At 42.3% G+C, this 20,091-nt stretch overlaps 1 protein-coding gene across 1 annotated transcript in view; it reads right to left on the minus strand.

The window, feature by feature from the left end:
• The window catches only part of FRAS1 (Fraser extracellular matrix complex subunit 1), a 417,216-nt gene that overhangs the window by 145,745 nt on the left and 251,380 nt on the right, over positions 1-20,091 (minus strand). Inside the window, exons 21-26 of the mRNA XM_035004710.1 lie at positions 14,123-14,275; positions 13,750-13,896; positions 7,444-7,590; positions 4,214-4,354; positions 3,180-3,320; positions 1,500-1,637 (exon numbers count right to left, since the gene is read on the minus strand). Coding sequence (XP_034860601.1) covers positions 1,500-1,637; positions 3,180-3,320; positions 4,214-4,354; positions 7,444-7,590; positions 13,750-13,896; positions 14,123-14,275 — 867 coding nt within the window. The remainder of the gene's footprint in view (positions 1-1,499; positions 1,638-3,179; positions 3,321-4,213; positions 4,355-7,443; positions 7,591-13,749; positions 13,897-14,122; positions 14,276-20,091) is intronic.

Here is a 20,091-nt window from a genome sequence, read left to right on the forward strand (position 1 = left end):
TCCCGGAATTAGATAGTGTGATGGTTGCATAACCTTGTGAATATACTAAAAACTACTGAATTGTATACTTTAAAGGGTGAATTCTATGGTATGTGAATTATATCTCAATAATAACAATAAAAAATCATACAGGGACCTTTTAAAACAGTACTGATACTTGAGCTCTACCATCAGAGATTCTGTCTTTGGTGTTCTGGGGTGGGCATCTCAGTGACTTCACAAGCTCCTCAGGCAATCCTAATGGGACTTCCAAGTTTGAGAACCACAGTCCTAACCTAATACTTTGATCACATCTGACCATCAGACCCATTAAGGGTAAAGAAAAAAGCAAACGTCTGATACCATTTGCTCGAACAGTACCAGTTAATCTGTAATGAAGTATGATTATCAGTGGCTTATATTCAGAATTCACGTGAAGTGTACCCACATTGTTTTAAAATTTTACTATCTCTGCCCATAGGAAACATCTGATGGATAAATATCTGATCATGATGTGAAATTCATCCTGTCTCCTGCAAGGTGTTTTGCCCAGACTTGAATTGTTAATGTTTCCTTCTACAAGTAGGTCGGACAGGACAGTTTGGGAATGCCAGGTTTCAAGAGGACTACGTCCACTCTAAGATTACTCTAATGAAAGTGGAATTCATTTTCACAAGTTGACTTGTATTATGTCCCAAGAGGAGTAGGTTGACTCTCAAGTACTTGGGGTTTCGAGAAGGATCCCAATAAAATGAGCCAAAGATATCTTTTTCCCATGGGAAGTCTTAATATCTTTGGAGGTCAGAAATTTAGAGACGGAAAATGTGATTGACTGTGGGTGTTAAAATATGCCTCGTGTCATTGATGGACACTTAAAAGCTGAGGAATGCTCAACTATACTATAATTCTCAAGCTTCATTCAGCTATAAAACTTTGGGGTTCAAAATTATGACTGAATTTAAATTTGCTTCTCTTTTGTTGTTTAAGGTGAAGTGTCCATTAATGTGTTGGACAAGACTAGATCAATTCCCTTAATACGTCACCTTATTCTTAATAGGAGAGTGGCTCGGAATCTATTTGCTTCAAACATGACCCTAATGGGGCAGTCTCCTCACACTACTCATTATTTATTTGTAATTTATCTCCAGTATGTCCACAAAGGATGCACCATTGAACCATGGCATAATTAGCTCTGTAAGTTTATATATATGCAAATAAATTATATGTATATAGGTAATTTTCTATAACATAGCTGTAGTTCTGAAACACAACTAAGTTTTATGCCAAATTTCTGATCTGATAGTTATTACTTTTAAAGCACAGATTCTTTTTCCCAAAAATCTTAGAGGTTGAGTTTCCCCAACGTCCATGTCCTATAAACAATTCCTCATTCCTCTGTATTCCTAGAATGAGAATCCTGCATTTCATATCACATGAGCTGACTGTATCTACAAACTCAGCCTTTGCATGGAGAAATTACAGGTTAATATACAGCAGAGCATCTGACAAGAAGCACTTACCAGCGCAGGTTTCATTAGAGCGGGCAGAGAAGCCAGGAATGCAGTTGGAAACACAAAGGCCACTCTTCAAAAAGAACCCATGGTCACACTGGTGACACCGGTCCCGGCGGCTACACCGCAAGCACGCCCGAGGGCAGGCTGTCAAAGAAAGGCCGCAGCAAGTGAGGCACAGCAAAGGCACAGGCAGCCAGCGAGGGCCACCAGCGACAGAGAAAAATAGTGACAGCACGAGCAACACACGACCCCCAACTGCAGCAACAGGGAATTCCAACGGTTTCCTCTAGAATTTCACAGGGAGCTGCTCTACCCTCAGGAGGAGAGCGAACACAGAGGCGCGCTTTCACTTAATGCACTGTGATGTGAAAATGTTGCACATACACGGACTGTATGAAGAGTTAGGCATATTGACTTGTAAGGGAGGTGGTGTGCAGGGATTAAGAGCACAGGCCCTTTCTGGGTACCATTCCTGCTCTACCACTTATCAGCTGTCCACTTTGGGACAATTTATCCTTTAATCATCTGTGGTGTGATTTCTCATCCTAAAAATGGGGATAGTAATAGCATCTGATGCAAGTCACTGTTGGGAGGATGTGTTACAATGTGAAGAGACTAGAACAGTGCCTGGCATACAAAAGGACTCAGTTGTACTACTAATGTCACTGCATCATCATCATCATCATCATCATCATCATCATCACCATCATCATCATATCATCATCATCATCATCATTATTATTTTAAATGCAGGAGGAGAGCAAGCTCATCAAAGGACCCTAGGATTATTTCTTTGGGTCAAGTTAATAAACTTCTACAAATCAAGTGTTTACTGCCCAATTTTTCTGCTTCCTTAATTAAGATTTTATTATACAGACATAGTAGAGTGTAAGGGCCCAGAACTGGAATCAGAAAACTTGGGTTTAATATCTGATTTTATGTTGCCTTGATTAATACTCTTAAGCCATTCTTTCTTTTTTTTTTTTACTTGTAAAATGGGATTCCCAGTGTTTGCCATATTTTACCACCAACTCATTGTGAATATTAAATGAGATAATGAAGACAGAGGAATGTGGTGAAATGTAAAATGCCATGCCAGGGTCATGGCTTTATTATTAAATGTCAGGTTTTCTTCAAAGTGGGGCATATGATATCAAGTTTTAATGGAAATGACGAGAACAAACTGCAGAAACTCTCGTGGATAACCCAATGGACAAGGAGATTAAGGCTTTGGGTTGAACTTTAATGATAAAAGTTCAGTGTATCGCACTAAACTGTCCTCAGAAATCCTACTCAAGGATATTGTGCCAAAATCAGGGTCACCCATAATTTAGTCTACACACTGAAAATTCTGTGCCCATATCAATAGAGGTGATCCGCTCTTAATGGATACCTCACCTTAGTTCAACATAAGCCTTACATTCCATAAAATATTGGCCTAATTTCCATAAAGACCCTTAGAGACAATATTGATTTGTGCAAGACAATTATTGGCCTGCACTTCTATATTCTATTTAACCAGCAATTGGCAGATGTGCATGGGAAGCCATCAATTTCTAAGTCCTAGCTATCTGGGTTTTCATTCTGCTTCTAATTCAGATTCTCCTTGGTTACCTGAGAATCAACACACCTGATTTACTTGTGGCCCTCACTTTTTTCCAGGGGACTCAGCAGTCTCCGAGTTACCTGTGCATTGTCGATTTGCGTGATCTGCAAAGTACCCCTTGCCACATTCCTGGACACACTGGGCTTCCAACAGGAGATACGGCTCTTCACAGCGAGTGCACTCATGGGGACCTTGGCACTGGACACAGTGGTTGCTGCAGCCTGAAAGACAAAAGTCAAATCAACAGAACTGTGTATAGCTTTCCAGGGGGCTCCTGGGCCTCGCAGGGAGGCAATATTAGACACCAAACAGCGATATGACCTGGTGTGCTGGGCCAGGCAGAAGACGAGGAGTCAGGAGCCAGGCTTCTGGTTGTGACTACTCTTACTTACCCAGCAGGGTGACTTAGGATCAGATATTCGGCTTCTCTGAGCCTCAGTGCTCTCTCTCATACTGACCCACTCAGCTTGCTGGGCCAAGATTAAAGTAAATAATGGAAAACACTAGGCACACCTAGAAACTACAGGTATTAGCCATTATCATTACTATTAACTAGTCCGTGGTTCTCTTACTTTCCTGACTCACCCAGTCAGTTATCAGTCTCCCAAGAACGGTCCCAGGAGTGCCATCTGTGCATTTGGGGGGCATTTCAGGGTCAGAAGATTTTGTGGTGTTAAATCAAGGCTAAAGGGGGTGGCGTTCAGAGAAAGGTAGTGATGAGACATCTGGTACATGCAGGGCTTCAGGGGACAGATGGGAGAATATGATGCTCCTTCCAGGTGCTCAAATGACCAGAGTATACACACCTCCCCATTTAGAGGACAGAATTACTCAGTGCTCTAAGAAATCCATAGTCATCACCAAAACATACCTGTTTATGTGGCCCTGTACTCCCAAGATTCCCATACTGACCTCAAATTTTAGCAAATATCATGTATGGGAGAAGGAGAGAGGGGGCATTTTGACTAGAACAAAGAAAAGCTCCTAGGAAAGAAACCAGAAATTGGACAAAAAGCCAGAAAGGAAACTTGCCACAGACTCCTTGTCAGAACAGTAAAAATTGGAGGAGGCTTGAAGGCTGGATGAGAACAGAGCAGGAGCTCCGGACACTTACTTTTACAGAGGCCCAAGTCCCTGTAGAAGGATGGTGAGCACTGCTCCACGCAGGCCCCGTCCTGGAGAACGTAGCCATCCATGCACTGCAGGCAGTCTGTCCTCAGGGGCCCGCTGCACGCATTGCAGCTCCAATCGCACTCTAGAAAGGAAGCCCACGTGAGATCACCTTCACCTGTCCGCCCTCAGTCCCAGTGACTAATTTATGAGGACGCGGTCTGCAGTGGCAAGGGGTAAAGTGAGGACACCAGGCGAGATGTCAGATAAGCCAGCTCTAACAAGGTTTCTGTTTGTAGTAGTCTGAACGCCTCTCTGAGGTTTAGTGTTTCCTAATTATGTTAGACACGGGAGTGTACAAGAATCACTCCAGGCTTGTGCAGAGCCTGCTTGTCAACGGGGCTGCCGAGGAGCCAGGTCAACTTAATCTTAGAGTTCTTGATTCCCATGCCTCGGCGTCATCAAACAAAGCCTGCTCTACTACAGGGAGGGGCCAATTTGCCTCCACAGACTTAATCTGCACCTCCTCCAAATGCTCCACAGGGAGAGGGATGTCAGAGACTCAACGAGGAAGGCGTCTGCTGTCTCCACCAACACCGGCTGCTTGACTCTCTACCTCTCAAGAATCAGGGGCCGACCCACCCAACAGAAAGGACCAATGATGTTAGAATTAAATGGAGCACCAAGGAACTGTCCAGAAAGAAAGGGCTTCCAGAAATAACAGAAGATCTCCTTAGAGCAGTAGAACGGACTCATTTACATGTTATCTGCTCAATAAGCACCTATGGCATGCATAGCACTGAACGGTGGGTAGGAAGTGGGTAGACCCTGGCTTTAAGGGGCCTATGTGCTTGTGGGCTCCAACCTTGGATGTGCACCCATATAATCCAGAAGGATTGTTAGAAATACAGATTTTCTGGCCCAGTATCAGAACTACTGACGTCATCTCAAGGATTGGGGCGGGGCATAAGGAAACATGTCGGGGCCACTACTGTTGTTTCTGTTCTCATGATTATTATGGTTGTTATTACTGTAGCTGTGGCTATTAAAGGCCCAGGCAATTCCTGCAGCCAGAACACTCATGTTTGAGAGCCAAAGTGCCAGATGGTAAAGTAAGTCCTTCATGCATGGAAGGTGGGACAACACCATGTGGTTAAATACTTGAGTTTTGAAGACAGCCATGTCTCTGTTGAGGCTGTGGCTTAGCCACTGTTTATCTACATGTCTTACACACTTTCCCAAAATTCTTGGGGCCTCAGTTTCCTTATCTGTAAGACAGAGATAAGAAGAGTACCTATTTCATAACGCTATTGTGTAGATTAAAGGAAATAGTGAATGTAAAGAAGTTAGCACAGTGCCTGGCACATAGTAACAGCTTAATAAATGTTTTGCTGCCGAACTGTTTTTCTCGGAGAACATTCTGCACTCAGTTCTTCCTCACTCCACCATCCATCCCAGCTGAGAACTGAGGAAACTTCTCATTAGTCACCTTTCTCTTTTTTGGTGCGATATTTCTAAATCCCAAAGAAGCAGGTAAATGTGCAAGACAGTACACGTGCTTCCAAGGAGATTTATAAAGTTAACCTCGCTCATTTATTTGGCTGAATCAGTTCTGAGGGAGAATGACTAAAGCAGAGCCTTGAAAACTGCCAGCATAGTTATGAAATCATTTACAACATGGAGGATTTGTGATAATCTTGTTTTTCACCGCAAACTGACAACCGCTGTTTAGAAGGGAAAAAATAGAAAAGCTTCTGTGGTCTTGAGAACAGAGAGACCACCTAAGTTGACAACAAGTAGAATTTCTTGGAATGGAGAATGTGCAATTTTGCAAAGCCTTAAAACATCCCAAGCTTACTTGACAGATGTTTGGCCTCCATATCTGAGCCCCAGGTTCTTGGGCAGAACTGGAGAGATGGGAGACAAGTGGAATGGAGGGATGGAGGAAAACGGAAGAGAAGCAAGGAAAATCTGGCCTTCCACTCTGTTCTTCTCCTTGCTGAGCACGGCCATTTAAAGAGCATAAGCCCCAAGAATTCTAACCATTAGAGAACAAGGTACTAGGTTTCTGATATTGCTTCCTTACAAACTCCTGGAGCACAGGGACTGTGTCTTTACTCATTTAAGTCTGTTAAACAGAGATGAACAAATCAGATACAACCCCTGTCTTTTTTTTTTTTTATTTAAGATTTTATTTATTCATTTGAGAGAGAGAGAGAGGGGGCACAAGTGGCGGGGGGTGGGAGGGCAGAGGGAGAATCAGGCTCCCCGCTGAGCAGGGAGCCTAATGCAGGACTCGATCCCAGGACCCTGAGATCATGACCTGAGCCGAATGCAGACACTTAACCAAGCCATCCAAGCACCCCAAACCCTGTCTTCATTAAGGTTAGCGTCTAGCAATATAGAGTTGTAAAGGAAGGTAATGTAAATCTCTGAAATAGGCCTGGTGTGATAGACGAGGGAATGGCAGGGACTGTAGTGATCTGAAGACACAAAAAGGACAACAGCTACTCATCTCCAACTGACTGTCGCATTATGGAAATGCATATCCAGTATTCCCAGATCATCGGACTTTTTCAAAAGAAACAGAAAATCTCAATTTTTTTTCAAAAGAAACAGAAAAATCTCAATTTTTGTATGTGAAGTTTTCTACATTTTAAAATGCATTAATTAGGGCGCCTGGCTGGCTCAGTTGGTTAAGCAACTACCTTCGGCTCAGGTAATGATCCTGGAGTCCTGGGATCGAGTCCCGCATCGGGCTCCCTGCTTAGCAGGGAGTCTGCTTCTCCCTCTGACCCTCCCCCCTCTTGTGCTCTCTCTCTCTCTCTCTCATTCTCTCTCTCAAATAAATAAATAAAATCTTTAAAAAAAATAAAATAAAATGTATTAATTAAAATTTTAAAACACTAGAACATTAGGTGGGCCAAAAAAACAAACAAACAAACAACCCTCCATGTCTTGGACCAAATACATCCAATTTGCCACCTCTGGTCTAGTTACTAAAACCTTGCACAACATCTGGCACATAGTAGGTGCTCAAAAAATTTCCTTAAGAAATAAATTACATACAAAAAAAAAAGAAAGAAATTACATACATGCATTCATAATACATGATGCCTTCTTGCTATCATCTAAACATACGACAGTATTTTCCCAACGTGGGGGATTAAACACCTACAGTAAAGGGAGATCACTGAGGAAAAGAATCATTGCACAGTTCTGGAAGAGCTTTACCTTTGCATATATTGGTGGAGAAGTCAAGATAGTACTGTGGGGCACAGCCCTCATACTGACATTCCCCAAAGAGCAGGACCTTGTTTGGATCTCGGCAGGAGGTACAGCTGGCCTGTGAATCACAGCTTCCACAATGCGCTTCACATGCTGAGCAGATAGGAAGAGAAAATGACCAGATAATTACAACTGCAAATACTGAAGCTGATCAAACCTAGACAGATGCTACAAAGGAGCAAAGCTCTGCTCCAACCTGTGCTTTAATTATGGCTCATAACCCTCCCCTGTGATCAACAGAAACAGAAAATGTTACTCTTATTTTCTAAAATAAAAGGATCATTTTATTTTCCAGAGAAGATAAATTATAAACCCAAGAATGGAAATCCCACATCCAAGTTGCCCTGTGATTCAGCAACAGAATTTATACTTACTCCAAGATCTCTGGAATAATAGTCCAGAGATGTATTTGAACCTTACTTCTCAAGGAAGGAAGATTTCTCAAGGAATCAAGCACCCAATTTTTCATGATGTGGATTCAGATTTTTGAGTGATGCCAAGATTAAAATTAGGCATCAACTTTACTGTGAAGCTCAGGAAATCCCATATTTTAAGCCACAAAGGACTTTAAGGAGGGCTGGCTTACTGATTCTCCCAGTTGTAATTCTCAACAGCCACTTAATTCAGGCATTCAAGGATGATCCCCAAATCTGGTCCATGGATTCCAGATGCTTCCATCTTCCCTAACTTAACAACTGGCATTTCTCCATCTCCTCAGCTGTCCATGCTAGAAACCTTGGAGGCTATCTTGATAGGCCCCCTATCTCTCATTCTTAATCCAATCACTCATTGGAACCTATTTATTCAAATTTTCTTACATAATTCCCAGAATTTTTTGCTTCTCTCCATATTCTCACATGCCAATACATCCAAGCCCTCATCAATTCCTATTGGACTACTGTCATAGCCTCCTAATTGGTTTCCCCTTACCAAGTTTGACCCCCTTGCATTCTATTTTCCTTGTATCCACAATACTGATTTTTAAAATTTATACTGCTCAGGTTTCTGAGGACACTTTCATCTATAAACTCATATCTTTCTTCAACCCCGGAAAATTTCCAGCCATCATTTCTGCAGATAACACTCCTCCATCATTCCCTCCATTCTTTCCGCCCAGAAATCTTAATACACATATTTGAATCCTCTCAATATAATCTCCAAGTTTCTTTAACTCTTACTCATTCTTCAGTGACTTCTTCAATCTCCAGTCTAAAACAATCTCCCTGTCACTGCTTTTTTTTTTTTTTTAAAGATTTTATTTATTTATTTGAGACAGAGAGAATGAGAGAGACAGCACATGAGAGGGGGGAGGGTCAGAGGGAGAAGCAGACTCCCTGCTGAGCAGGGAGCCCAATGCGGGACTCGATCCAGGGACTCCAGGATCATGACCTGAGCCGAAGGCAGTCGCTTAACCAACTGAGCCACCCAGGCGCCCGTCACTGCTCTTATAGCACCCCAGACATTTCATTCATGCCATACATAATAATTTTCATTACAATGATTATTTAACCTCCGTATCCTTTAAGCTATAAGCTTCATGAAAGCAAAGACCAGGTTTGTTCTGTTCCTTGAAATAGTGTTCAGGACCTAACTAGTTATCTTTCATGTTATGGGTGTTCAATGAACACTTGCACATAAATGAAAGAAACCAGATATTGTAATTATACATACTCAAACACATCTCTGCCTCATTCTGAAATTTTCTCTAAGTACATATCAGAGGAAAAATCCAGAGAATGAGCTAGATTTTTAGAGTTCTAGATCTAGAGGATATCAAAGTGCGTGGCACAGTGCAGGAAAATTACCTCCTGGTAAAAATAAAAAGGAAGTCCTCTTGTTTCACCTACAAGAAATGTCATTGATATAAAATATTCATTAGAATATGTAGATTGGTAATTAAAGATCCTAGAAAAACTCTAGACTGGATTTTCAAACAGATGGTTTGAGAATAATTAGAAAAGAATATTTTAATTTTTGGAAACTTCAATGAAATTAAAGTTCCATCTTTTTTTTGACTAGAATTTTTACACATGGTGTATCTTAATTTTGGCAAAGGATTTGACAAAAATCTCAAAGATAAACCTGTGAATACAAAAATGAAGTGGGGTCTAGGAGTTGTAGGTGGATTTGAAAATGGTTGAAATGCATCCTCAAGGGCGCCTGGGTGGCTCAGTTGGTTGGGCGGCTGCCTTCAGCTCAGGTCATGATCCTGGAGTCCCGGGATCGAGTCCCGCATCGGGCTCCCTGCTCGGCAGGGAGTCTGCTTCTCCCTCTGACCCTCCCCCCTCTCATGTGCTCGCTCTCTCTCATTCTCTCTCTCTCTCAAATAAATAAATAAAACCTTTAAAAAAAAAAAAAGAAATGCATCCTCAAAAAGTTATCAGTAAACCTTTGTAATTAGTAAAAGAAATGTCCTTAGTTGAATATTATGATGAAGTCTTCACTTTTTACTTGATCAACATTTTTATTTATAGCTTTAATTACAACAAAGAAATCATGCTAATGATATTTAAATATGCCACATAACCTAATAGGATACACACAGTCTAATCTCACCAGCTGAAAGAACAACTCAAACTCAATTTTAGCTAGTTGAAGCAATAAACTAAAAGTAATCTGATGAAATAAGCAAAACTGTAAGTCCTGCATTTATTTTCCATAACCCATTACACAAATAAAGGATACCGGAGACCTGTTCAGACAGTAGTTCCTATAAAAAATGATCTAAGAACTTTAGCTGATTAAAAGCTTATTAGAGGTGTGATATGGTTACTAAAGAAACTAACACAATCTTAAACTGAAGAGCCTTCATATAACCTAAATGTCAGCTGGAGCCCCCTACTTGACAAACAGCTACAAAATGAAGCCCAAAGGCCAATCCCTCATCTTAGAGTGACAGGATGATGCCCTGTCTGGATAGCGGAGAGCTTCTTGTAGTTTACTTCCTCAAGCATCTGTGTACCTTCTTATTCTTGAGTCCTTCCATGCAGTCTTTCATTCCCCCTCGGTACCTCAAAGTATAACTCAGCCCCTATACTGGCTTCCAAAACAGATTCATGCCGAGCACTGTGAAAGGTTAGAAGACTATGTGGAGATTTGGAGGGATGCATCAGCGTCACACTGAGAGCAGGGAGCTCCCTCCATGTCTACCTGAACCCTTCTTCCTCATTCATTGAACTCCTCATCTCTCACCAAGCAATCCACAAATGACCTTGTCTTCGTCAGAGCAGGTCTACACATACCAAAGCCCCTTGGGTTCTCAGCTTCCATCTCCAAAGGCATGTGGGTAAGGAGCATTTTCTCCATCTTAGAATATTCAGACCACACACGGTATTAGTCATGTTGCTATGATCACATCTAGAGTCCCAGGTGCAGTTCTCCGAGGTCCCGGACCCCAGAAACTACCAAGAGGACAGTGAAGATAGTCGTAAGTGGACCAGAAACCAACGAGGGAAGCAGAGATGTACTTGAACCATCATTCATGAAGGAGAAAAGGACCCAACAGCTTAGGAAATCCACCTTCCCTCTGAAATAGGCCTGTTTTCTACCGCAGCTCGGAGACAGGGTCATCCATTTCTGCTCAAATACTCCATTGGCTCCAGTTTTGCCTGGAGCAGCAAAGTGCAAGTGGGAAATGACAGTTAATTTCAAACTTTGGAAGGCAATCAAGTGAATGAGGAAGGAGACTTACTCTGTATCACTCCAGAAGGGAGTTATAGGGCCCATGAGAAAGAACCGTCAAACAACTAAACAGCTACCACCTCCTCCAATTGACCTGGCTTCCTTCCTCATCTGTAGAAGTCCGAGGGGGAGTGAGAAAGAATCTCTGAATCGGGTACAAGGTCATCTCTGGCCACCCTGGAGTTCTCCTCCTTGCCTCTAAAGCACCATGGTTTTAAGCACTGGGAACCTCATTTATCATCTCTTTTTTAAGTGCTTGCCTCAACTGATTATCCTTGAATTTTAGAGCTCAGTATGTAACTTCTAAATGTTTCTGTAGCCAGAATCCAGACAGTTCTCCAGCTCTTACTTTCTTCTATAGTAAGGTTATTAATGCCTCCCCTTAATACTGGTTATATTTCCTTGAAAGTGCTTTACTGCACCATTTCTAAAATTGTGAGGCCTATAATTGTTTATAATGATGAGCATTAGAAAGGAACATTGTTGGGGCGCCTGGGTGGCTCAGTCGTTAAGCGTCTGCCTTCGGCTCAGGTCATGATCCCAGGGTCCTGGGATCGAGCCCCGCATCGGGCTCCCTGCTCAGCCAGGAGCCTGCTTCTCCCTCTTCCACTCCCCCTGCTTGTGTTTCCTCTCTAGCTGTCTCTCTCTCTCTGTCAAATAAATAAACCTTAAAAAAAAAAAAAAAGGAACATTGTTGATTTTTTTTTTACATCAATAACCCAACTTAAGAGCGTGCTTTATTCAATCTTTGAAAGAATGAAACTTAAGCTTTAGCAAAGGACTAAAGCTAGGAGATTCTTCATTTAACCGATTCTTAATTTAACTGAAATAGTCTATGAAATCCTATTTACGTGGTAGCATAACAAATGCATTTGTGCGGAGATCACCTTGCACTATGGCAAAGGCTTCTCAGAAAGAAATATTTCAATGCAACATTTTGTCATCTATATGCCATACAAAAGATTCTATTTTTTCTTTTGAACTTTTATTTCTGTGATTCCACTGCTGTGAAGAGCCTCAGAAATCTAAGTCACTATTTCTCCACCAACACTCTCTTGCTCTTGAACAGAACATGCAAGTGTTTCATTCATGTCTCTTGTGTTAGAGAATCTACAGATACTGGTAGACAGTTGATATATACTAAGCAAAGTTTTTGTTATAAAAGCAAAGAAATTTTTTATGGGTCCAAAAAGGGTTTTTTATCTCTGGTATCTCAACGGGTGATACAAAATGATGAGTTCCACATAAATTCATTTCAAATGCAAATCTTTGTAAGCATCTCAATAAACTAACAGTAATATCTATCTATAAAATATACATATCTTAAAGTGCTTGATCTGCATCTCATTCTGGATGACGATGACAACAACAATAACTAATCTATACTGAAAGCTTATTCTCCGCGAGAGTCCATACTAAGTGCAAGAACATTAGGTGTAGGTACCATACCATTATAATCCCCCTTTAACAGAAAAAGAAACCAAGGACTAGCAGTTAATTCACTTGCTCAAGGTCACAAAAAGCTAGTAAGTGGCAGGTAGGATTTGACGAGTCCAGAGCCCACTTTCCTAACCGCCAGTCTGTAATTCCTTCAATATGGTTCTTCCTAGGACACAAACTTGAAATAACAGCACTGTATTTATTTGTTAGCTGTCATTTTCGAAAGGAAAAAGTATAACAAAGTTTTTTTCGCAAATGACACTTCAGTGATTGAAATAAAGTAAGCCACCCCAGCGTATCTCAAAAATGTTCCTCGGGCACCTGGGTGGCTCAGTTGGTTAAGTGACTGCCTTCGGCTCAGGTCATGATCCTGGAGTCCCTGGATCAAGTCCCGCATTGGGCTCCCTGCTCAGCAGGGAGTCTGCTTCTCCCTCTGACCCTCGCCCCTCTCATGCTCTCTCTCTCTCTCATTCTCTCTCTCAAATAAATAAATAAAATCTTAAAAAAAAAAAAAAAAAAAAAATGTTCCTTCATCTGTGAAGGATTTCCTGTTTCTTTTCTACTCAGATTTGCCCTTTCCCTAATTTATCCTCTTTGTTTGTGCCTGACACAGGTAATTAATCACATTTTGACTTATTTGAGAAATAAGACATCTATACAAGTAACTCTCATGCAAGACAAAATAATGACTGAACAGAAACCGAACGCTTTGTAGCATGTCAAGCCTTGTACATTGTCAATACTCAACAAATACATACAGAAAACAAATTAAATCCAGACAAGTGCTTAGGTCACTGATTGTTTACTAGAACGAGTTCCACTCTCTGCTCAGGATCTTGGAATTGAATTGCTGAGGACAAAACAGGCCAACACTTTTATTTTTAAAATGAGATAACCAGAGAACGGAGAAGCTAAATGACTGGCCTAAGATCACACAGCAGGAGATCCCCGAGCCCAGCACTTCCCAGTTAGACTGATGTCTGCTAACGGCACCCATATGCCTTTGTAGATTAACTCTCTTTTATAAAAATAAAGGCTATCGAGTGAGAATATAGAAGCAAGAACTTCATATTTCCTTCAGTGACTCCAGAAGAGCAGGAAAGGAGAGAAAGTTCATTTTTAAAAACCTACGCTGACAAGCACGGCTATCATCGAGATAGTGCCCCGGGAAGCAGGTGGTGCTGCAGGTGCCAAGGTGGGACAGAACGAGGTCGGCATCACACGAGGTGCAGGAGAAGGGTCCCATGCCCTGGCAGGTTCTGCAGGAGGAGTGACATTCTGCAGAGGGAAAAGAGACACAAAGAGAACCTATGTAGCCAAGCCCCTTTTCCAAGCAGCAGCCCGAGAGGCGTTAATAAAAGCCCCAACTGAGAGCGTTAGCCAGGCTGGTTTATTGTCCCGTAGCATGCTTCCCGCCTGTCTCTCTCTGGGGAAGTTCCAGTTCTCTCCCGCTACTGGCCCCAAGAACAGCTCACGCCAGCTCCTGTGTCCGGCACTTACTCACTTTTACAAGCTCCTCTCTCCGTGTAGTATCCAGAAGGGCAATCAGGCACACAGTGGTCCCCCAGCAGCAGGTACCGGGCATTCTGGCAGCTCAGGCAGACGCTGCCGGTGTGGTGGAGATCAGCGGCACAGAGCTGGCACAGGGGATGACAGTCTGGAGAGGGCGGGGGGGGGGCACACAGAAGGCACGGGCAGCGTGAGCGTGGGGTCTCATCACTACACCAAAGGGCAGAAGGGATCGTAATGACCCCCGCTGCAGTGCAAACAGCGGGAGAGCAGCCCAAAGGCAGGACACCCCAGGAAAGGAGACGTTTGGGACCTGTACAAACGGTGCGTTTGAGGCTTTTAGCAAATGGCCAGGCCCAGCACAGCTATTAAGTTTTCATCCCTTTTCAACTGAACGACCTTCAAGTACTAGAAGGGCATGTGATAGATTCTTGCTCGGAGCAGAGAGAGAATTGTCAGACTAACAGCAACGGTACTGCCAGGACTTTCAACATTTCCCCCAAGAGTTCTGGGAACTCGAGCCCAGCATGCCCCCATGCACAGTGCTCCTGAGGGGGGCACGGTGCTCTCCCCACAAGCTGCCTTCCCAGGAACTTGGCCTTTCAGAGGCAGGCAGCACACCAGTCTCAGGTGTTGATACGGAGGGACTGGCGTTAGTAGATAAGGGGGGTGAGTCGGTGGAAAATTTTAGTCTCCAGTTAGAGGTAAGTTACAAAGAAGAGTTGTGAGCTGAAAAGTCATTTTCATGACCCAATACATAATTCACAATACAATACAAGCTCTGTTGTAGGAGTTGTGATTAAAGCTCTAAGACTAATTATCTGGTACAGCCAGCACCGTCTCATTCTCGCCCATGTAATAGTCATCTTTTCATTCAAGAACCCGACTGCATTCAGCTCCCATCCTCTGCCTCATTTTAAGGGGTAATTGCCCTTCAGGTCCTGTTTACCACCCTCCATCGCAAAGGTGGAAGAAAATCCACAAATCGTGATTTACCCACCAAAATAAAAAAGGAGTAAAGGCCTAGGAAATGAAAAGTTAGAGCTCTAAGCACAGGTCTTTCCTTCTAGGATTCAAAGCACTGTCTGCACTTGCTAATGCACCACTCAGGGACCAGATACGGCTTGTTCGGCTCAGACTCTTGTAGACAGAGATTGTGATCTCGAGCAATGTTTAGATTAAAAAATCCTGGTCAATGAAACAGACGGCCTGTCCCCTGAAATCTGTTAAAACAGGTCTTTTTCTCTAGACCCTCAGTGATACTTTCTTAACTGCTGACCACCTGAGACGTGTTCCCTCAGAAGTGGATCTCAGTCACACACCTGCACCCACTCATCCCCCATGAGAAGCCGTTTGAGGACCTGCACAACCACTCCAGAAGTTGAGCCCAAAGTGTCCTCCCCAGAATGCCAACTCTTCTTGTGAGCACGCAAACGAACAGTCCCTGCCCCTTCTCTGAACTGTGGGAGTTTCAAATTACAGGCAGCCTTTTGCCCGTATTAGGAGCAATTCTTGATTTCCTAAGAGCCAAATTAATCCTCATTGTAGACCTTCAGTGAATTATAAAGGAAAACGATGACTGTAGTGAGGGAAAGAGGATAGGGAGGCTACCTCCCCCGACTTAGTATAAGGTTTCCACACAACGTTCTCTTTTTCCTGTGCCCTCCTCACAGTGCCAGGAGCTAAAGGGGAGATTCAAAAAGCTTTGAAAGTTGCTGGAGCAAATGGAAGTGACTGTGTTTTATGATTACCTGAATGAGTGTGTACCTTCTAGGGTTGGAAACCTGAGAAACATTACTGATTCAAGGCTCCATTATTTGAAAAGTCACAGTCTCTTCCTCTTTCAAGCCAGCGCTTACAGAGTTCTGGGCTCAGACATGCATCGACAAGATCCGCAGGTGTTCAGTGGTCTAAAAACTAGTTGCATCTAACTAAGGCTTTCTCTATGTGCAATTAGAGGAATGAAGAAGAATAATCACCAAGGGGATGCTTTGAAGAGAAAGTAAGAAGATCTCTGGAGTACTTTGTGGGTACAATAAATAAATATTTATGAATCTGTCTGATCTTGGGGATCTCTAGAAGCTGTTGAAATGAGTGAGTGTAATGTGCATTACCTACTAAAGGAAGCTGGAGCTAGGCTACGGATGCTCCTTCCCACTCTCACGGCAGCTGCTTGCAAACCCTCACTCCTCGTCTCCAGGCCCCACCCTCACCCTCCGCCTCCTCCCAGGTTATTCTATCTTCTACTTCATTCAGTCCCTCAGGCACAGGCTTCCTGTCAGACTCAAAACATCTTTCTTTACCCATTTTTATTTCATTTCTTCTCTCCCGGTATGAAATGGCTAATTCCTCCGCCCACATTCTTGATCCAGTTTTCAACGTTATTAGAACGTTATTTTGGCATTATTGCATCTTTTACCCTATCTCTCTTCACTCTCCTTGACCTCAACCTCTGAACACACTCTGCATTACCAATGCCTCCAAAGCTTTTCTCTACAACCATGCCGCCATCTCTTGCCTTCCCTTCACCACCCAACTTCCCTGCCTCCCAAATGCTTCAGCTTGCTGGGATCTGCCTTCAACCTCCACGAGTCTGCTGTGGTATTGCCTTGAAAAGGTCCCTGACCACCTCTTATTTCCAAATCCAATGGCTTCCTCTAAACCGAACCTACTGGAGAGCTCTACAACGCATGACACTCCTGGCTGCCCTCCTCCTTGAGCCCCTGTCCTCCGTTAGTATGTTTTATCCTGGTGCTGTTCACGGCCAGGTCCTTGTTCTCTGCCACCACTGCCTGATAAATGTAGACATTTCTCACAACCCTCACTTTCTGCCTTCCTCCTAATCAAGTCTCATCCTCTGAAGGTCCTAAACTAGACAGGGTTGTTTGCATTGTATTTTGACAGACAGCTCCTAGAAGCCAGTGGAAAGGGCTCAAGAGTCTCAGAGACTCCAAAACCACTTGAGGCCTCTGCCTCTCTTCATGGCTCCATGTGAAGCCTTAAGAAGGCATCACATCAATTGCCAGACATATCACATTGCCTGATGGAGTACCCGGAAGCACGGAGAAATCAATAAATGACACCTATAAATATAAAACAATCAACTGCAGGTTGCCCAAAGCATCACATTAATGCAAGGAAGTTTAAAGTTTTACCTTACACACGAGACTGTAACTACCCGACTCTGGAAGTTGGGCTCCCTCTTTTGTTCATGACCTATATTCATTCCTTACTCATTCATCCATGGCTTAAAAAGTCATACTAAACACCCAGTCCTATGAATAGATTCATTCCAAAGCAACAAGCTAAGGGATCCCATGTTAATGCATTCACACAAACCTCCCTTCCCAACTCTCATTTATAAGCCCCTTAAGAAGACTACTTAAATATGCTCTGAAATCCTGCTCTCAAGTCAGTCTGAAGGTTGACTGACTTTTCTTCAACCAACCAGAAAAGGAAAATAAATTCCTAAAACCTAGGAAATACCTCTGTCTTGTGAGTTTGAAGTCAAAATCTCTCTATAGGAGAGAATTCTTTGGGAGAGCTCAAAATGAGTAATGATGTGAGGGGAAAGAAGCCAGAAATCAGAGCAAAAAGGGCTTAAGGATTAATACCTGTGTTCTGACTTACAATCAGTAAAGTACAGTTCCTGAGAGCAGACTACAGAACTCAGGGGTGACAGGTTACAAGTGGTCAGTCCCACTGAGGAGCACCTGTAAGTAAGCTTCAGGCTTAAGCCCGGGGGCCCCTGAGATCTCCTGCCCAGAGGAGGGGCTGAGTGTGGCTCTGACAAGAACCTTAAAGTTTTGTTTTTCTGAATACGAGGTGAGCCATGGAAAAAAATATGAAAAACATTTTTACAAATATAAATAAACATAAAAACCACCCGAAGTAGCCCTTTCAGAGTAAAGAACTACTGACATTGACATTTTTCTCTTAGTTTTTTTCTATATACTCTTATGATACAGACCTTTATACATAGATGAGATTATATTAAATGTCATATAACATCTTTTTTTTACTCAATACCATCAGCATTTCCACATGTCATTGTAAACATCATTTTAGGGACTACATAATATCCCAGGCTTGAATAAATAAACAAGAAACTTGCACTTTTCATATACAGCTGACCCTTGCAAAACCAAGGGTTAGGGGTTCTGACCCCTTGCATAGTCAAAAATCCAAGTATAAGGTTTGGCTCCCCAAAAACTTAACTACTAATAGCCTACTATTGACTGGAAGCCTTACTGATAACCTAAATAATCAGTTAACAAATATTCTGATGGTTATAGATATTATTATATACTGTATTTTTTTAAAGATTTTATTTATTTTTATATACTGTATTTTTACAATAAAGCAAGCTAGAGAAAAGAAAATGTTAAAATCATAAGGAAGAGAAAATACATTTACCATATTGTACTGTATTTATCTTAAAAATCTACATATAAATGGACCCAAACAGTTCAAACCTATTTTGTTCTAGGGTGAACTGTACTTAAAACATTTACATCCAATTTGTCCACTTCTATAATTGAGGCCCTGATAAGACTTCTGTGCGTTTTAGATTAGCCCTCAAGACATTGTCAGGAATGCAATTCAATTTTTTAAAATTTTTTTTAAAGATCTTGTTTATTTATGGGTGGGAGGGGCAGAGGAAGAGGGAGAGAGAAACCCAAGCAGACTCTGTGCTGAGCGCAGAGACCGACACTGGGCTTGATCTCACAACCCTAAGATCATGACCTGAGCCAAAATCAAGAGTTGGAGGCTTGGGGCACCTGGGTGGCTCAGTCGTTAAGCGTCTGCCTTCGGCTCAGGTCATGATCTCAGGGTCCTGGGATCGAGCCCCGCATCAGACTCCCTGCTCGGTGAGAAGCCTGCTTCTCCCTCTCCCATTCCCCCTGCTTGTGTTCCCTCTCTTGCTGTCTCTCTCTCTCTGTCAAATAAATAAATAAAAATCTTAAAAAAAAAAAAGAGTTGGAGGCTTAACCGACTGTGCCACCCAGGCACCCCAATTCATATTATTATTATAGCTTATATTTATTGAGCTCAGAATATATATCAAGCACTATACTACTTATTATAAATGTATAATCTCATGCATAGTCTGCAAAAATGCAATAGGTGATGTTATTATCCCCATTTTAAAGATGATGAGATGGAGACTCAGAGGTTAAGTCATTTGCTCACACATGATATATCCTCACTGACTTCAGGGCATGTACTTTTAACTACTACAGACATGAAAAAAAAATGTAAAATTCTTAATAGGTATTACAGATTCCATTCCAGGAAGTTTGTATCAGTTTACATTTCCGAGAGTCACTCATGAGACTGTTTCCTCATAACTCTGCCTGCACTAAGGAACTGAAAAGTAGTAAAACAATCTTGGTTAACTTAGTTGGTGAAAACTGCAGTTATATCATTGTTTACATTTATACTTCTTTTAAGTGAGGCTGAGCATTAAAAAAAATCTTTCAAACACCAAAAATGTTCAAATGTCTACTGTAGTCATACAGCTTTCAGTATGGTCAGGAAAAACAATGCTGGATATATAATTATAATTGAGTATGAAATATGTGAAATCAAATAATAATTTGAGATATCAACCAATGAGTTCTTTCCTCATCCACTGTAAGTAACTGCCCCCATCGAACCAGGAAGCATGGGCAGTCATGTGCTCCCAGAGAAAGTTATCAGAATCAGATCTAAAAGATAGCAAATTCACAGAGCTCAGGAACAGATGAAAGATGGAAGGAAAAACAAACTCGAATGTGCACTGGAGCTAACAGACCCAGGCCCTCCACCACCACCACAACCCCGCACTCTCCACTTCTGTGCTCCAGCCCAGAAAAACCCTTCCACCTGGAGAGGAAGAAGGGACAGAGAGACCATTCACTTTATTTACCCTCACCCTCCTTTCCCATGGAACAGGTTGGAGGCAGCCAAGCGGCATATTCA

Source organism: Mirounga leonina, unplaced genomic scaffold, assembly GCF_011800145.1.
Source record: "Mirounga leonina isolate KUSES-001 unplaced genomic scaffold, KU_Mleo_1.0 Mir_129, whole genome shotgun sequence".
Taxonomy (NCBI): domain Eukaryota; kingdom Metazoa; phylum Chordata; class Mammalia; order Carnivora; family Phocidae; genus Mirounga; species Mirounga leonina.